This window comes from Xyrauchen texanus, chromosome 2 (assembly GCF_025860055.1).
Source record: "Xyrauchen texanus isolate HMW12.3.18 chromosome 2, RBS_HiC_50CHRs, whole genome shotgun sequence".
In the NCBI taxonomy this organism is placed as follows: Eukaryota; Metazoa; Chordata; class Actinopteri; order Cypriniformes; family Catostomidae; genus Xyrauchen; species Xyrauchen texanus.
Genome location: NC_068277.1, coordinates 32,253,862 through 32,272,382, shown reverse-complemented (window position 1 = coordinate 32,272,382; position 18,521 = coordinate 32,253,862). Strand labels below are relative to the sequence as shown.

General features: G+C 37.8%; 1 protein-coding gene across 6 annotated transcripts; it reads left to right on the top strand.

Moving 5' to 3' along the window:
• The first annotated feature begins 5,129 nt into the window (after positions 1 to 5,129).
• LOC127617109 (SKI family transcriptional corepressor 1 homolog-B-like) lies at positions 5,130 to 12,080 on the top strand. 6 transcript variants are annotated; one of them, XM_052089012.1, is made up of 9 exons: positions 5,130 to 5,346; positions 6,324 to 8,061; positions 8,711 to 8,801; positions 8,952 to 9,044; positions 9,125 to 9,196; positions 10,376 to 10,450; positions 10,536 to 10,610; positions 10,779 to 10,844; positions 11,262 to 12,080. In XM_052089012.1, the coding sequence occupies exons 2-9, from the start codon at positions 6,334 to 6,336 to the stop codon at positions 11,354 to 11,356; spliced, it is 2,295 nt and encodes a 764-aa protein (XP_051944972.1). In that variant the 5' UTR covers positions 5,130 to 5,346; positions 6,324 to 6,333; the 3' UTR covers positions 11,357 to 12,080. The 6 variants fall into 6 exon arrangements, with proteins under 6 accessions (XP_051944972.1, XP_051944963.1, XP_051945003.1 ...); XM_052089003.1 differs by having other exon boundaries at positions 11,259 to 12,080; XM_052089043.1 differs by lacking the exon at positions 10,779 to 10,844 and having other exon boundaries at positions 10,536 to 10,603.
• The last annotated feature ends 6,441 nt before the right edge of the window (positions 12,081 to 18,521 follow it).

The following is an 18,521-nucleotide window of genomic DNA, read 5'->3' as shown; positions in this document are numbered from 1 at the left end:
GACTGAGGCAACACTGAGTTGTTCCATAATTCTGAATCAAGTAAACTGGTCAATGTTTGCTGCACAGGTATGTAATAAGCAAACCTTTCTAACATATTTTCATCATTTCCTAATGAAATTCTTTTAGGTTGAACATATTTAAACATGGAATGGAATGTCTGAGCTCTTGAGTAGGTTGTTCTCAATGGGCCCTTGTGAGAAGCAGAAAACAGATCAGACTCCTTCACACAATCACAGATTTTACTAACAGCATCATCTGTTAGATTCAAGTCATTTTTCAAAAGTAACTGCAGTTTGCTCAAAGTGTAATCCAGGCCTAATTCGTGAACATTTTGCATCTCTTCAACAATAAGCTGTATTGTTGAAGCTGGAATGAGGAGCTCCCTTGCAATTTCAGATACAACAAACAAACATTTCTAAGAAAGATTTCACTGAAATTCGGTGGCAAGTCAGTGTTTTCATCTGCATCATCTAGGCCAGAGCTGTTAAAAGAATCCTCATGTGTTGTGAGAGGAGACTGTGGTGTATTTTCTTTGAACGCGTCACTGATGTTATTGACTGAACATTCTCTATGTTTTCTGGACATGTGTGCCTTAAATGATGATTTCAACGTGAATGCACTATGACAGCCAGTCACTGGACATGCCACAGATCTTCCCTCTGCTATATGCTCATTTAAATGCATTATCAGTTCTTTCACAGTCTGAAACTGGTGCCTACACAATGACATAGCACAACAAAAATGTGTGACAATGGCCGCATTGCTGGATCTAGCAAATGTACACACATTGTGCTTTCGATAGAAATGAGCCTTAAAAGCGGAGTATGTGCAAAATGTCTGCCTGCAACCAGTACCCTCACATTTATACACGCAGCGTGGTTCAGTCCTATGAACTTTGCAGTGCAACACATAACCCTTTAATGTTGCACACGTTTTACTACAAAAACGACAAGAAATCATTTTTTGTCCAGGTTACAAACAATTTCTTGCCATAAGTTAGACCACTTGCTAACTACCACTGATGCTAATTACCCAGCACAAGGACCAGGCCAACGGAACAAACGTAACGCTACTTTAAACAAATCATCAATCCACACAATTTTACCATGCACAATTGGTTGTTTTGCAGTAATAGCGTCAGGCAATCATTTTAGCTGAGGTTGGAAATAACTTATGCTTGAAGACATTAACGTTAGACTCTACACATAACTTAATTAACCACTTCAGCTACATCATGGCGTTGAAAAATCCGGACTAAGAAAATCCGGAATTCAACACGACATAGTGGACGCCCACCGACCTAAAATAACTTCTACACGCTATATATCAAAGACACACTTATTTTGTATCGCTCGCTATGTGTTTTTCCACTTACTTCATCCGCCATAAGTGCAGGCAATCATGTTTCTTCCAGCAAAGTTTCTTCTTCTTTCTAGAAAAGTTTGACTGTGGAAAAAGTTTGAAAACCGTTAGCGTTCGTACAGCCACTGCACCAATCAGCAACCAGAGTTTCGACCACGAGCTTTGCACATGGTGTTAGCATGAGATAACGCTGATCACGCAGTTGTGCACGCATCCTTCACGTGAGTACTCCAGTGGAAAAAACCCTGCGTGCCTCTGTCATTGGGTAGGAGCGGAGGCATGACTTGTGCACGCTGCCGTCACATGCTAACTCCAGTTAAAAAACTAACAAAAGAAAACAAAAAAACCCTTGCAAGTGCTTCTGTCTCAGTGCCAAGTTTACAGTAGTTATAGTACCGGTAGTAATAGTGGACATTTATTTATTGTAATTTTATATACAGTCTAATTTATAAAGTCTAATACTTTAAAAATGTTTTGTTATCTATCAAAATGTTCTTTTGTGATACTGTTCTTGTATAGAAATGTTTCACTAAAAGCTGTTTTGCAGACATTCATTGCAGCCCACTTTGTTATTGTTCATTTAAGACTTGAAGGGGCTGATGTCCTATTTGCAAAGTTTACAGTAGTAATAGTCCGCGCTCCTACGCCGCAAGGACGGTTTGGACGGTTCGGTTCGGTCATGGACTAGCTGGAGATAGTGAAATTCTTGAAAAGGCTGTTGTTTTACAAGGTCAATATTTGCCAGCCCTTGAAGTTAAAATATGACACTTGAGCACTGAAATTGTGGATGTGTGGAAATAAGTAAAATCTTTATGCAATGTAAATTATTTGTCTTTTTTATTTATTAGATTTTGGATCAGATCAAATATTAAGCAATGTTCCCTGATGGGAAGCAATGTTCCTTGATGGGAAACATGTTTTATTAAATCCATATATTTTTGTTTGTTTAAAATTAATAATTTCTATTTAACTTTTATATATTTGATTGGAGAAAACAAATAATTTCTAATACATATTTCTTAAACGAGAAGTTTTGTTTTGATTAAATCTATATATTTTTGTTTAAATCAAAAATAGAATTTAAATTAATTGACTTTATTCAACATGAAAATTTACTTTGTACCAAGTTTTATAAAATAGTTTTCATAGACATAGAAAATATTGGTTAGGGTAAGTCATCCGCGGGCCGGATGCGGCCTGCTAGATGGTTCAATAGATCATTTCTGCAAAAATATATAGTTTTATAATCATAGTTTTACTGTAAAATTAACAGATATAATTGATTTACTTGTTTACAAAATATTACTGTTAAGTTAACTATGTTTCATTTAATTTACAACATATTATTGTTAAGTTAAAAACAATTAAAATGTCATTTTAACATTATGCTCTTGTCTTTTAAATGTAATTGAATATACAATTTAAGTCTGTACAATTTACAGAAATAGATCATTTCTACCAAAATATATGTTTTTATAATCATAGTTTTACTGTAAAATTAACAGATATATTTGATTTACTTGTTTACAAAATATTACTGTTAAGTTAACAATGTTTCCTTTAATTTACAAGATATTATTGTTAAGTTAACAATGTTCAATTGTATTCTCGTTTACGGTATTTCCATGTAGCTATTTTACAGCATTTCAAAGTTAATTTTACGGACATTTTTTACAGTGTTGATTATTTAATAGCATGTCAGATATATTATAAGTACATTAAATTCAGCCTTTCAAAGTAATCTGGTTGGTTATTAATTGTGATGCCTGTAAATGTTAAATTCAAATAACTGCAAAAGGGTTTATTTTGCTACAGAGATTATTATTTAAAGAGGGGCCCAACTATATGAAATGGTCTTCAAATTCTACTCGGGACATATTTAACAATATTTAACCGTTTTGAAAAGTTTGACAGGATGGCTTGTTTAAAGATGGGTGTTGTAGCTGAACCTGCTCGTGGGAGGATCCTGTCTTTAATGACAATCTTGTAGGACATGTGAGCCCCTGTCTCCCCGCCTTAAACGCTAACAATGCCGCATTGAGTCTGAGCTCTAAATAATTAACAAGAGAGGAATAATTACAGAATAAAATTGTAATTATTGTTGGGCCAGAACGAAGCTTCTTGTTTGTGAAAGGGGAGACGACCAGGCAGATCTGGTTAAAGTTTCCCTGCCCATTAATATTGAATTAGGTTAAGCCGGTGTCCTCTCGGTCACAGGGCACACGGCGCTTGACAGATTTTTAAACCTTTTCATTTTTTTAAACTCTGTAATTACATATCGAAGCAAATAAATCCCCCTCTCCTTTAAAAAAAATGAGTTTATCTTAAAGTGTTGCACAGCTATGAACAGAAATGATTTAGTTCAGTTTGGAAAACTCCTCTATTTACCAGTGTCAAATTATGTAATGTAGACAGTTAATCGGATACAGATTCATGTTCTATTAATGCAAAATAACTTAAGCTTTTAAGACAGTCATTGTTCTGGTGTAATGGCTCTGCTAAGATGAACCATCCCTCTAAGGCATGGACATTATTTTTGGACATTATTAACTCTTATTTGATTCCGGTAATTGTTGTCGTTTTATATAATTAACTACCGTTTAATCAAATGCCTGTTTATGACACTATGCATAATAAATGCACAATGGCTGAAATAACTACTAGGCTATTCTTGGAAACAGTATTTTTGAAAGGTTGTCCAAATCCAACATATGTATCTGTGCAAAACTGAATAAGAAAAGAAATTACCACCTAAGACTTTGATCAAAACAAACGCTCAAATTTACCAATGCCCATCTTTGCCAAGCTTAAGAACTGACAAATACTGAACATTTTCATCTGCGTTGCGCTGGACACATCAATACACTTTTGTGTGTGAGAGAGAGACCACTGTCGTATATTTAAAAGTGGAGAGCACAACTTTGTCCAGCTCAATATTAATATCTTTACGTCAAGACAGAGTGGGGTTAACTGAAGGGCATTGATCAGGTTTTAAATAGTTCATACGGCCATATAAGGTTGCACCACTTAGGCCTACCTCAGCCCATTGCTCTGATATATCACTGTTTGTACACACTAGACGCTCTCACTGGCTGGTGTGTTTAACAAATGTATCATTCACCGGTAGACATGTGACAGAGTAAAAAGCAATGGCCACGAGCCTTTAATAACAGTAGACGACATGGCCTCTGGATATGTTGCCTCGAGCAACTGTTCAATGCACAAGCATAATGATAAATTGTCTGATTTCCGACGTGCCACTCAAATATATACATGAATAAGTTCCTAAATTCATGGGAAACTTATTCTGAGCGAAAGCTGCGGGTGTGCCTCATATCACTTGGGTGGAAATAACAAAGCATTATTTAACCTTGTGCATTGTTCTTCTCTCTTCTATCGCCATTGTAGTTCATGCGCAAAACCGTTTATATTGCACTTAAACTCCGCTTTTGTTATCAGCAAAGTGTAATTTTGATGCCATATTTTTGTCTATCTATCTATCTATCTGTCTATCTATCTATCTGTCTATCTGTCTATCTATCTATCTGTCTATCTGTCTATCTATCTATCTGTCTATCTGTCTATCTATCTATCTATCTTTCTCACAAGTGGCTAAAATCGACAGTGATCATTGTTTTGCGGTTGTGGAAGTAAACGGTTAATACCAGAATCGGATTTGATCTCAGTGGGTGTGCCTTGCTATTCATTTTGGCGTCCCCACTCTTGAAGTACGTCGCGCACAACCTATTAAGAAGAGGCACGAGCTCCGAGACTGCCATGTGGTCACTCCGCTCGCGCTCCCACCACAACACACCAGAGCTGAGTGGGATGGAAAGCCGAGAGCTGTTTTGAGAGGGGAAGAATAAAAAGTACAATATCTAGCGAACTGTAGACGTTCAACGGACGTTTAATCTTTTTTTAGGCCTATTCATTTGACGCGAATACATTCACTCATCTGAGCCCGTTTCCTGAAGAAAAAAACGGTAGGTTTCGTGCCATATTTACATGACTTTCTTGAATTTACGCGCATAATTGATTGTTCTCAATTTTTGTCTACATTTCACAAAATGTGTAGAACTTAAGAGAAAGACTACCCGACTAATAATGTTTCTAATTGTCCTTGATTACGAAAGAGACTTTACAGAATCTAAATAATATTTGAACATCATAAATAAAATGTAAACATGACTTACATGTGTGGAAAAGATAGTAGGCTATGAATAAGACTGGAATAGCTATCATAAGCTCCTCTCGCCATGCCTTAATTATTAGTAAGACTTTTATTAACAGATCGAAGTCGGAAAACAGGCTGTGTAATTACACAGAAAGCGGATTACTGCTTCTTCTCCTTGTTGCTAAGCTCATTGGCGTAGATAAAAAATTCTTCCCTTCTGCCCTTTTGCGTATTAGCGCCGTAAGAGGCCTTTAAGTAATCGCTCCGGCTTCTGAGCCGATTTGGAAACATTAAGCGATGAAGCAGGCTCTCAGGTCAGAGTGCGAGCTTTTGAGGATACTTTTAGAGCAGTCAGTAGCTATACTGTCAACCTGAAGAATTCATTTAGTAAAAAATGAGTAGGCTATATGACTTTCAAATACAAGCATTGATGCGTTAATTACAAATATTAACAAGGTAGTCTGTACTGAAATGCTAAAAATTATTTAAGCCACAACTGCATTTCTAATGCTATCTAGGCTGAAATAAACTAAAAAAAAAAACGTTATATGAAAATGAACACAAAATGGAAAGGTGACTTTTGAAACTTAAATGATTTCCTCGGAGATAATTTTGTGATGTATTGTTTATTATTATTTATTTATTTGAGGGAATAGCCTACAGGAGAGTCGTGTTTGTGATGATTACAGCACATAGCCTAATTACTGAGGATAGGGTTAGAGGCTGCACTAATAGGCTACAACTGAAATCGAGTATAATTTTAAACCTCTGACTCGTCCTCCACAGACTTCAAGGAATGGAGTCGATACCCAGTCAGCTGTCTACGGGACGAGATGTCAGCTCTTCTCCCAACTCAAAGCAAGAACTGCAGCCTTATTCTAGCACCAGCTCGCTGAAGCCAAATCAAGTGAGTGAGACTGCGCTGTACGGAGTGCCCATCGTCTCGTTGGTCATAGACGGTCAGGAGAGACTGTGTCTGGCGCAAATTTCCAACACTTTGTTGAAGAACTACAGCTACAACGAAATCCACAATAGACGCGTGGCTCTTGGAATTACGTGTGTGCAGTGCACACCGGTGCAGCTGGAGATCCTGAGGCGCGCGGGGGCCATGCCCATCTCCTCGCGCCGCTGTGGCATGATCACCAAACGCGAGGCCGAGCGCCTCTGCAAGTCTTTCCTCGGGGCTCACAATCCTCCCAAACTACCCGAGAATTTTGCATTCGATGTTTTACACGAGTGCGCCTGGGGGAGCAGGGGAAGCTTCATACCTGCGAGGTACAACAGCTCCAGGGCGAAATGCATCAAGTGCACCTATTGCAATATGTATTTTTCACCCAACAAATTCATATTTCATTCTCATCGCACACCCGAGTCCAAGTACACACAGCCGGACGCGGCCAATTTTAATTCGTGGAGACGCCATCTAAAATTGACCGATAAAAGCTTGTCTGACGATCTTTGTCACGCGTGGGAGGACGTTAAGGCCATGTTTAACGGCGGGAGCCGAAAGCGGGTAATGTCAGGGAGTGGATCGGAAATGTCATCTCCACTTAAACAGCACGCTTCCGGCAACATCACTCAGACCAGTTCCTCTGAAGTTCCTCACAAATCTTTGCGCTGCGATGACGACCGTGGTAACCTCAGTTTAACCAACAGTGTGCGGAACTATCCGGTCATTCCGGTGCCTAGTAAGAGTTTTGGCATGCTCCAGAAGATCCCGCCTCCCATCTTTCCGCATCCGTATACTTTCTCGGCGTTTGGACTGTGTCAAAAAAAGGATGATGGCGTTGGTGAACAGAATAAGACTAGTGTACCAGGTATGTTTTGGCCCGGGGCAAAGGACAGTCTCTATCCGTCGTTCCCCGTTTTTTGGCCCACCACAGGAAGCCTGCCGCTCGCATCCTATCAACCAGCACAACCAAAACCACACACGGACTCTCTGGGTGGCAGACAAGCCGAAACAGAGATTTCAGAGAGCGTGAGGGGGGCAAACACACCTAGAGACAGTCTGTTTGATAACGAGCGCTGTTCCAGCTCGCAGTCCCTCAGGAACGACGAGGACAGATCTGGGGACGAGGCAAGGTCAACTGAGGGTCAACCAGCCACCCCCAGAAAGAGGAGCTATATTTCGGCCTTCAGACCAGTCGTTAAAGACGCAGAGAGTATAGCTAAGCTCTATGGAAACAGGGATGCATACAGCGGAGCCCATTCTGGCCATATATCACCGGATTTAGTAAGTGAGAGCTCCAGCTACAGATCTGCCTCTCCATGCCAGGACAGTGGGGAAGATCCAGATGTGGACGTGGAATCTCACAGAATGCCAGATGATGAGGAGTCCATACAACTTTCCGTGGATGATCGTCAAAGTCCCGTGCATGGGGAAATCTCTTTGAACAATCACGACGAGCACGGACACACACCGCAGCCGGACGGTGACCAGATGTCCAATTTCAGTGACACAGACTCCTCTGATAACAAGCACAAAAAGCATGGGGCAAAGAAAAACGATGGTAGTTTTTATAATGTGAGGACACACACACACACACACACACATTATTTGAATCGGTATCACTTATTTTGAAGCTTCAATATTTTTAAATTACAGCCTGGTGTATAAACAATTTCGATCCACGCAAGCAACAAAATGGCACACTGAATAAGGGCACTTATTGCTCAGAATAGCACTTGTCTGATACAGCAGTCTTTCAGCTCTAATAGCGAGTAATTACGCTTAATTATGAGCCCAGGGATTCTATATTCCAAGTTTTCTATTTCTCAACAATTTGCAATTTATAAAGGCTATATAGCTCGTTTAAAGACCACGTTTATTAATGTGCAAGGCTCTAAATAAAAGAAGCGTAATTGTACTAAATGAAATGTTTAGAACGAATGGTCAGGTCCGATTTCGCCCGCGGGCTATATGCATTGGTGAAAGGGCTCCCCTGTGGTTACTGCCCCCGTTTCAGTGCAAATTATTCTCTTTGTCCGTCCATTTGATAGAATTTACTTTATAATGTGGATTATTTGCCTTGATGTGCAAATATTTGCAGATCATTAAAAAAGGTTACTATTAATGTCAGTCTGTTGTCTGTGGCATGGTTATGTAAGAAAATAAGAAAACTGTGCATAATTGGCCTTGTATTTATTTTTAAATGGTTGGTTAATTTTTGCAGGTGTACCAACATGAAAAAGAAGGAGCATCTCTGCAGAGCACACCGCCTTGTTCAGCATATAAACTTCGTCGCAGCGCCCCGGAATCAAACGGTAACCCATTTACAAATTATTATACGAACAAGACTGTAGCCTATATAATGTAGCCACTTTAATTTCTTCGATTTTAAATTGTATTTTTTTCAACATTTAATTATGCACTTTGAATCAGTCACCTTCTAAATGGAACATTTCGCTTTTTAGATTCACGCATTTCAACCAACAGCCCAACAGAGGACGATTGTGATTTACAGAAATCCTGTTCGGCCCAAATTAACGTTAGCAAAGAGAATCCAAGTGAGTAGATTATCAATACAAAAATCCCGAGCTGCTGCCGTTGAAATTATTGAATGATATTCTCTTTTTCTTTCTGGCAGATGACGCTTCATTGAGAAGTACTGATAAAAGATGTCATCTTTTCGAGAAAGACATCGAGAATATGGCGAAAGGTACAAAAGAGTTAGCCTACCCTTTACATTTTATTATTATTATTTTTAGCAATGTTGTACCATTGTTAGCAAACGATTTCGATGTTTATGTAAAGGAATTAACAGATGATAAAAAAAAAAAACTCAAATATAAACTACAATTTTCTTTGTATGATCATTTAAAGGAATTTTCCAGGTTCAAATACAATGTGTTATTTCGACTTGTCCCTCATTTTCTTAAAAAATAAAATACAATAAAAATCAAGCTTACTGTGACACGTGCAATGGAAGTGAATGGGGCCAATTTTTGGAGGGTTTAAAAGCGAGAAATATAAAGCTTATAATTTTATAAAAGGACTTGCATAAATTCTTCTGTTAAAACTCATGTATTATTTGAGCTGTAAAGTTGATAAATCAATGTTTTACAGTCGTTTTAGGTTACAGAGATGTGTTGTCATGGCAATGAAGTTGGCTATAACTTTACACAGAAAAGGTTTTTAAGTGGATTTTATACATAAACATAAAAATCATGTTAACAAGCATATTGTTTAAGTCTTGAGGCTATACTTTTGAAACAGTGAGTACTTGAACGTTTACAGATTGACCCCATTCACGTAAGTGCCTCACTGTAAAATAGAATTGTGCATTTTTAAAAGAAAAGGAGGGGCAGGTCCAAATAAATGTTTGTGGTAATCAATATTGTGCCACAAATTCTGTCGATTGAGCTTAACTTGTATTGAACCCGTAATATTCTTTTAAAGCAGGTTCAACAAAGCATAGGCCCTACATATTTTTAAGGCAAATTGTCATCTGCCTATATGTTCCCCCCTTTACACATACATTATGCAAATACAGGCAATCTCAACACAATTCTGTGTTTTATTGAGAATTGTCCTTGAACTGCATATGATCTACATTGCCACACTCGTTTTCCACACACCCCTCAGGCAACTGTCCTAATTATTTTGCAATGTCATGCTTGAGAACACGGGGACCGAGTGTTTAGTCTTAGTAACCTAAATAGAGCTATTACACAATAAACCCAAACAGAGAGTGAAAATATATGGTATGTTTCTTAATAAAAAAACATTCTGATTTACTTGGCATAGTTTTCTTTAAAAAGTCAATAGCTTACTCAAAACCTTCTGGATATTCGTGGTGATTAAGTTACAGTGATATGATTTCTTTTGGTTTTCACAGAAGAGCTCCGAAAGCAGCTCTTGGAGCAAGTGGAGCTAAGAAAAAAACTGGAACGGGAATTTCAAAGCTTGAAAGGTAAAACGAGAGATGTATTAACCTATGCATTTATCCATACTTTAACTCTTTCTTTTTATAACTTACTGTGTGTAAACTCTAACAGATAATTTTCAGGATCAAATGAAGAGGGAACTGTCTTATCGAGAGGAGATGGTCCAGCAGCTGCAAATTGTAAGAGGTAATGCATATACCCATGTTTTGCACTAGTGAAAGGAAAAGGCAAATTTACAAAAAGTGACACTTGCATATTTTCAGCTGATTTTCAAGGTCACACAAAACAGAAAAACATTTCATGTTTGTGACCCCTTCCCAAATGATTTATTCATGTTTCTTTGTATTTATTTAGACACATTGTGCAATGAGTTGGATCAGGAGAGAAAGGCTCGTTATGCAATTCAACAGAAGCTTAAAGGTAATTTAGAAAATATCTTCATGCATTCAGTATGCATGCAGTATTGCCCAAAAAGTGGAACAAAGAGTATTTCATATTGTTCTATAACAGAATTACCACCCTTTCTGCAAAAGAGAAATATGCAAGTGCTACTTTTTCAATTAAGGATATATACTATTAATATATCAAATAATATACTTAAAATACATTAAAACATGATTTATGTTTGACTGTTAGTCAATGAAGTGGTCGTGATTAGAGGAGTGAGATACTTTCCCATCTTCATGCATTAGACATGAAATAGGAAACAGGGCTATGATGTATCATACACAATTGTGTGTCATATTTGGTATGTTTCAGTAAAGGATTGTAAAGGTTTACCAATTGACTCCCCTTGTGCTGTTATTTATGGAACTAAACCAAACTTTTTCCTAGAAGCTCACGACGCTCTTCACCATTTCTCCTGCAAAATGCTAACTCCACGGCACTGCACAGGGACCTGCACATTCAAGCCACCCCTCTTACCACCTTAACTTCAAGTTGCGTCCCAGGAAGGCACTATAGTGCAAAACAAAGAAAACTGTAGAAATCCCCTAAAGGAATTCTCCAATTGCACTCTGAGTTCTCTCAAATTATGCACAATGAATTCTGTTCAAGGACTGCTTAACAACAATCCATCCAAAGTATTCACTGGCACTGTGGGCTTTGCCTTGTACAGTGGAGGACAGTGTCTAGGAAGACTTTAGGACACCAAAACTCATTTAAACAAGCCAGATGACAAAGAATGGTCAAATATCTATCCTGTTATTTATGTAAATATAATTTTTTAAAAACAATACAAATTCTTAAAATGTGGCAATGTGCAATTAATTGTATAATGGGAAATTTCATAAACTGAAATAGTTGATTATCCACATTATTTATGTTTATTTATGTGTTTTTACATGTATATCTGTTCTCTAAATTCACTGATTTGCTCATGCAAATTAATTGTGTATCGTCAATATTATGCACTTTAAAAAAGCAACATCTCAGACTGACCTATCCAAACCTAACATTTTGTTTAATATCATATTACTGTATAACAAACACAAATTTGAACAAGCACTTAGCCCATATTACCCAAAATAAATAATTCAGAATACTTAAAAATGTTGTTATTCCAAATCAATTGCGTAAACTAAAATGTCATGTGACTTCTGGAGTGAATTTTCAAAAATAAAATGATCTCTTGCCTCATTCTTGAATAAAAGTTCAAAAGAGTCACTAGTATTCTTATTCTTATTCTTATATAGGGAGGCAGTGGTGGCTGAGCGGTTAAGGCTCTGTCTGGGTTACTGACCAGAAGGTTGGGGGTTCAAGCCCCAGCACTGCCAAGATACCACCCTATCTGCTCCAGGGGTGCCGTATCATGGCTGACCTTGCACGCTGACCACAGTTTAGCTGGGATATGTGAGAAAAATAATTTCACTGTATACAGGGTATATGCAAAATATTTATGTATAATGTGTGACAATAGATCAATTATTATTTTTATAATTGTATTTATAACATATTTTTTTCAACAATTGATTGATCAGTAGAAATAGTTTTTAATCTTAAATATTTCTCATTCATTTTCTAAAAAAATAAATTGCATAACACTCACTTTTTCTTTGTTTGATATTTTTCTAGATCCTAAAACTTTTAAAGCTCTTTTAAGATTCAATAACAGACTGTTGAACCCGCGTATATCACTTACACTTGATATAATTCACATATCAAACGTTGGTGGGAAAAATGGTCTAACTATATGGGGTATGTTGTTATAATGGACCAATGCCATCAATGAGCCTATTGTAGGCTTAACAGCCCAATTTATTCAAACAAGCTTGAAACCCAAGTATAAATATTACAATACCTGAGACAGCAAAATTGTAAAAGGTTATGACAAAAAAAAATAAAAAATTGATTGTTTTGCACAACAAATATTGCAATTTAAATGTAACAACTCAAAACACATGACAACTTGCCCCTATAAAGATGTGACAGCTTGCCGACCTGACATAAAAAAAAAAATCCTTTGTCCTGAGAACACAGTTCAATATTTTAAACCAGTATTTAAAATGTACATTCATTATAAACTATATTTAACTCTTGCCTGTTTGTTTGTGGTTTTATTGTGTTCACTTTTTTAACAAACAGCTGGAGCAAAAAGATGATGATATTGGAATTTTAGTTAGGAAGATAGAGTTCACAAATAGATTTAGATTTGATTTTGCCAATGTAAGGAAAAGTGAAGAGATCCTTTTAAAATGTCCTATTTGTCCAGTGTATCAGAACAGGAGGTTACTGTGTGTTTAGCCCACACCTGGACTAATAAAGCACCTGGCACTGATGGGTTAAAGAGGAAGGCGTTAAAATGAAAGGGTTTTGCCTTCACTGGTTAAAAATGGTGAAACATTTAAAGATGTTAAACCTATTGACACAGTATGCATCAGCTACTACTAAGCTCTTTCATTGACATACATACTGGACCATATGTGGAAAGTATCTACAGTAATGCAGTAATAAAAAATAAAAAAAATCAGGGACTAGATAACTTGAAGACTTTGGACCTGTTTTTCTTAAATCAGTCTTGGCTTAATGTATGGAAAGAATGGAGTAAACACCTGATGTCATCAGTTACTCAAGTTTTAGATCTATTCCAGCTTGCATATAGGCCATGAATGAGGACAGATGATGCTACACTTGCACCAACCAATTTTAGAGTTATCATATACATATTCCTAAGGCCTTTGTTAATTTTAACTAAACTTTGAATTATACGCAGGTTCATATGCTTTCATTATACCTGTATTTATTTTATTACAAATTTATACATCTTTTATATATATATATATATATATATATATATATATATATATATATATATATATATATATATATATATATATATATATATATAATATTTTCAAATGCACTGATTTAAAGGGGCTCCACACACACACAAATATATATACACATACATTTACACACACTGATCAGCCAAAACATTAAAACCACCTGCCTAATATTGTGTAGGTCCCCCTTGTGCCGCTAAAACAGCGGCAACCCGCATCTCAGAATAGCATTCAGAGAATATATACTTCTAACCACAGTTGTACAGAGCGGTTATCTTAGTTACCGTAGACTCTTTCAGTTCGAAATAGTCTAGCCATTCTCTGTTGACCTCTCTCATCAACAAGGCTTTTCTGTCCACAGAACTGCTGCTCACTGGATGTTTCTGGCACCATTTGGTGTAAATTAGAGATTGTTGTATGTGAAAATCCCAAGAGATCAGCAGTCACAAAAATACTCAATCCAGCCCATCTGGCACCAACAATTACGCCACGGTCCAAATCACAGAGATCAAAATGTTTCCCCATAAAATAAAAAATTAAATAAATAAATAAAACACACATCCAGAATGGCAGTTCTGTGGATGGTAATGCCTTGTTGCTGAGCGAATTTAACAGAAAATGGTCAGACTAGCTTGAACTGACAAAGTCTACGGTAACTCTGATAACTGCTCTGTACAATTGAATCTGGCGAGAAGAATATAATCTCTGAATGCTATTCTGAGATGCGGGTTGGCACTGTTTTGGTGGCAAAAGGAGGACCTACACAATATTAGGCAGGTAGTTTTAATGTTATGGCTGATCTGTGTATATAGCAGGGATATATAGCAGGGATGGGCAACTGGCAGGCTGTCATACAATATTAGATTGAAGACTGAATTTATTACATCGAAAAAGTGTTTAAGTGTAGATTGCATTCATGCAAGGGTTTTATTACTGCTATCAACCAGCAGAGTTTGTATGTTCCACACAGTCAATGCTTACCAAAATGAAATAATAAAACAAGAAAATTGACTGCAAAACCCCCTTTTTTTTGCAGTAGAAATGGGACACAGATTTCTCAATTATCAGTTTCTCTGGATTTACTATTTATAGGTAAGTGTTTGAGTAAAATGAACATTTTTGTTTTATTCTATTAAATACTGACAACATTTCTCCCAAATTCCAAATAAAAATATTGTCATTTAGAGCATTAATTTGCAGACAATGACAACTGGTCAAAATAACCTCAAATAATGCAAAGAAAACAAGTTCATTTTCATTTTTAAACAACACAATACTTATGTTTATTTAGGAAGAGTTCAGAAATCAATATTTTGTGGAATAACCCTGATTTTAAGTCACAGCTTTCACATGTCTTGGCATGCTCTCTACCAGTCTTTCACATAGACGGGTGACTTTATGTCATTCCTAGCACAAAAATTCAATCAGCTTGGCTTTGTTTGATGGCTTGTGGCCATCCATCTTCCTCTTGATCACATTCCAAAGGTTTTCAATGAGGTTCAGGTCTGGAGATTGTTCTGACCATGACAGGGTCTTGATCCGGTGGTCCTCCATCCACACATTGATTGACCTTTCTGTGTGGAATAGAGAATTGTCCTGCTGGAAAAAACAATCCTCAGAGTTGGCGAACATTGTCAGAGCAGAAGGAAGCAAGTTTTCTTCCAGGATAACCTTGTATATGGCTTAATTCATGCGTCCCTTACAAAGACGAAACTGCCCGATTCAAGCCTTGCTAAAGCACCCCCAGATCATCACCGATCCTCCACCAGATTTCACAGTGGGTGAGAGACACTGTGGCTTGAAGGCCTCTCCAGGTCTCAGTCTAACCATTAGATGACCAGGTGGAGGATCTGTGATGATCTGGGGCCACAAGCCATCAAACAAAGACGAGCTGCTGGAATTTTAGTGCAAGGAGTGGCAATTTCTGCAAATAAATGCTCTAAATGACAATATTTTTACTTGGAATTTGGGCGAAATGTTGTCAGTACTTAATTAAAAAAAAATCAGCATTAAACTGCTGAAAGAGGCCACTGCCAGCAGGGATTTCTGTTGCCATGAAGGGGTTTACTTAGTCTGTAACAATCTTTAGGTTTGAGTTAAAGTAAAATCCACATGAATGCCAGGACCCAAGGTTTCCCAGCAGAACATTTATCAGAGCATCACACTGCCTCCGCCATTCTGCCTTCTTACATTTACATTTATATTTATATTTATGCATTTGGCAGACACTTTTTATTCAAAGCGACTTACAGTGCACTTATTACAGGGACAATCCCCCCGGAGCAACCTGGAGTTAAGTGCCTTGCTCAAGAAAACAATGGTGGTGGCAGTGGGGATCGAACCAGCAACCTTCTGATTAACAGTTATGTGCTTTAGACAACTACACCACCACCACTCACACATGAGTGATTCTTCCCATAGTGCATCCTGCTGCCAGCTTTTTTACAGGTAAACGACGCGCACACGTACCCAGCCATCCACATAATTAAAAAAACAAAAAAAACATGATTCATCAGACCAGGCCACCTTCTTCCATTGCTTCATCATCCAGTTCTGATGCTGGTGTACCCATTGTAGGCACTTTTTGAGCAGTGGACAGGGGTCAGCATGGGCACTCTGAATGGTCTTTGGCTACGCAGCCCCATATGCTGCAAGCTGTGATGCACTGTGTGTTCTGACACCTTTCAATCATGGCCCTTGAAACAACCAGGACACTTCCTAAAACTGTCACACTTGTCACTCTGGCTGAGCTCCAGAGATCATGTGTGGAGATGGAGAAACTTGTAGAAGGACAACCATCACTGCAACACTCCACAGATCTGGGCTTTATGGCAGAGTGACCAGACAGAAGCCTCTCCTAAAGCACCTAAAGACTCTTAGACTGTGAGAAACAAGATTCTATGGTCTGATGAAATGAATATTGAACTTTTTGGCCTCAATTTTAAAGGGCATCTATTATGGCATTTAAAATGTTCCTAATATTGTTTTGGGAGTCCCCAACAACAGTTTTACATGCATGCAATGACAAAAAACACTTTTGTTGTCTTATAATATGCATTTATGTTTACCTGATTTGCTCACCGACTCCCATATGATTCGTTCAACGACTCATTTTTCCAAACCCCTCCACGCTAATCTGCGGTGATTGTTCAGATGACCCAGTCAGTTGTGATTGGTATACTCTGTGCAGAGATTGTCGGAAACGGAACGCCCATCACCACATTGTAGTAAAAAAAATCAAAATCAGAGAAGGAATTTGAGTTGATTTATGTTAGCGATCATAGCCCAAAGTTCGGTGGTAAACACCCAATCAGTTATTGTTTGCATTAGCCCAACGCATAAACATATTAGTAAAGCACTGCATTACTACAAGTTATTGCTCTATTCTTTATGACAACTCCAATAACATCGACAAACATTTCACATATTTCAAAAAAATTGACATTGGAGACCTAGAAGCTGCGCTGAGCGTAACTTACACAACACACACAAATACTTATTAAGCATGCTAAAAAACACATAAAAGCAACAATTATTAATAATACTCACAGGTTGTGATTCGGAGGAGGAAGCTGATCCAAATAAACTTGGTACTGAATCTTCCTTCAGTATCAGCTGGCTCGCGAATCCACACTTGAAGGCATTCATGTTCGTAAAGCAATCGTCATTAAAATGACGTGACCACAGCACAAGGTTCGGGCTATACTTGTGTGGTATAGTTGTAAATATAAACTCTAGCCACAGATTCTTCACATGCTCGTCCCTGGGCAGTGAAAAAAAGGTCGTTTTTGATATGCACTTCAGAACACAGCGTCTTGTTGTCGACATGATGTTTTCAAGTTTTCCCTGGTGTCTGCGCGCGCAATGAGTGGGCGCGGCCAATTTGATAATTTTTCGTCTTGACGTCACAACGAAAAGGAAAATGACTCGTTGGAAAATCGATTCATTTCATTGACTCAGAGTCGACTCCTACTTTTGAGAGACAGTAACTTTTTTTTACGGTGAACTTTCATATATAAGACTTTGCAGGATGTTTTTGTTCACTTAAATCTATGTTACACACTACATGAAAGGTAATTTTCAAAATTCCATAATAGGTGCCCTTTAAGCATCATATCTGGAGGAAACCAGGCACTGCCCATCACCTGCGCAATACTATCCTAACGGTGAAGCTTGGTAGTAGTATCATGCTGTGGGAGTGTTTTTCAGCGGCAGGGACTGGGTGATTGGTCAGGGTTTAAGGAAAGCTGAACTGAACATATTTGAATAATAATAACTGAACATTTTAATACATTTACAAAGTTATCAAAAATCTGTTTTTTTCTTTGTCATTATGGGATATGTATTGTAGATTGGTGTGAAAAAACTAATAATTTAAAGCATTTTAGCATAAGACTGCAACATAACACAATGTGAAAAAAATGAAGGGGTCTCAATACTTTCTGAATGCACAGAGGTGGTTGGGGAGTCAATGTCATTTTCTGCATATCGCTGCCCCTTCGGCATATTGCGGCGCCGTTTTGTGGCCTGTTCTGCGGTGACCCATTTCAGCTTATCGTGTCCCATTCAGCCCTGTTTTGCAGCCGGCCCATCGGGAAAAGTCCCGGTTCTCCCGATGGCCAGTCCGCCCCTGGATTCTGACATTTTATTTAGCTCTGTGTGAGTTCTGAACATTTTTGTTAGAGGGCGGAACCCTTGCAATAAGTCCAGGGGGTCATTACACTCAGTTACAAACTACAAACAAACACACAACAGTGAGTCCGTTCTGGAGAAAGGACCTTTTGTAAAACAAATGTAGATGGACTTGTGACAAAAG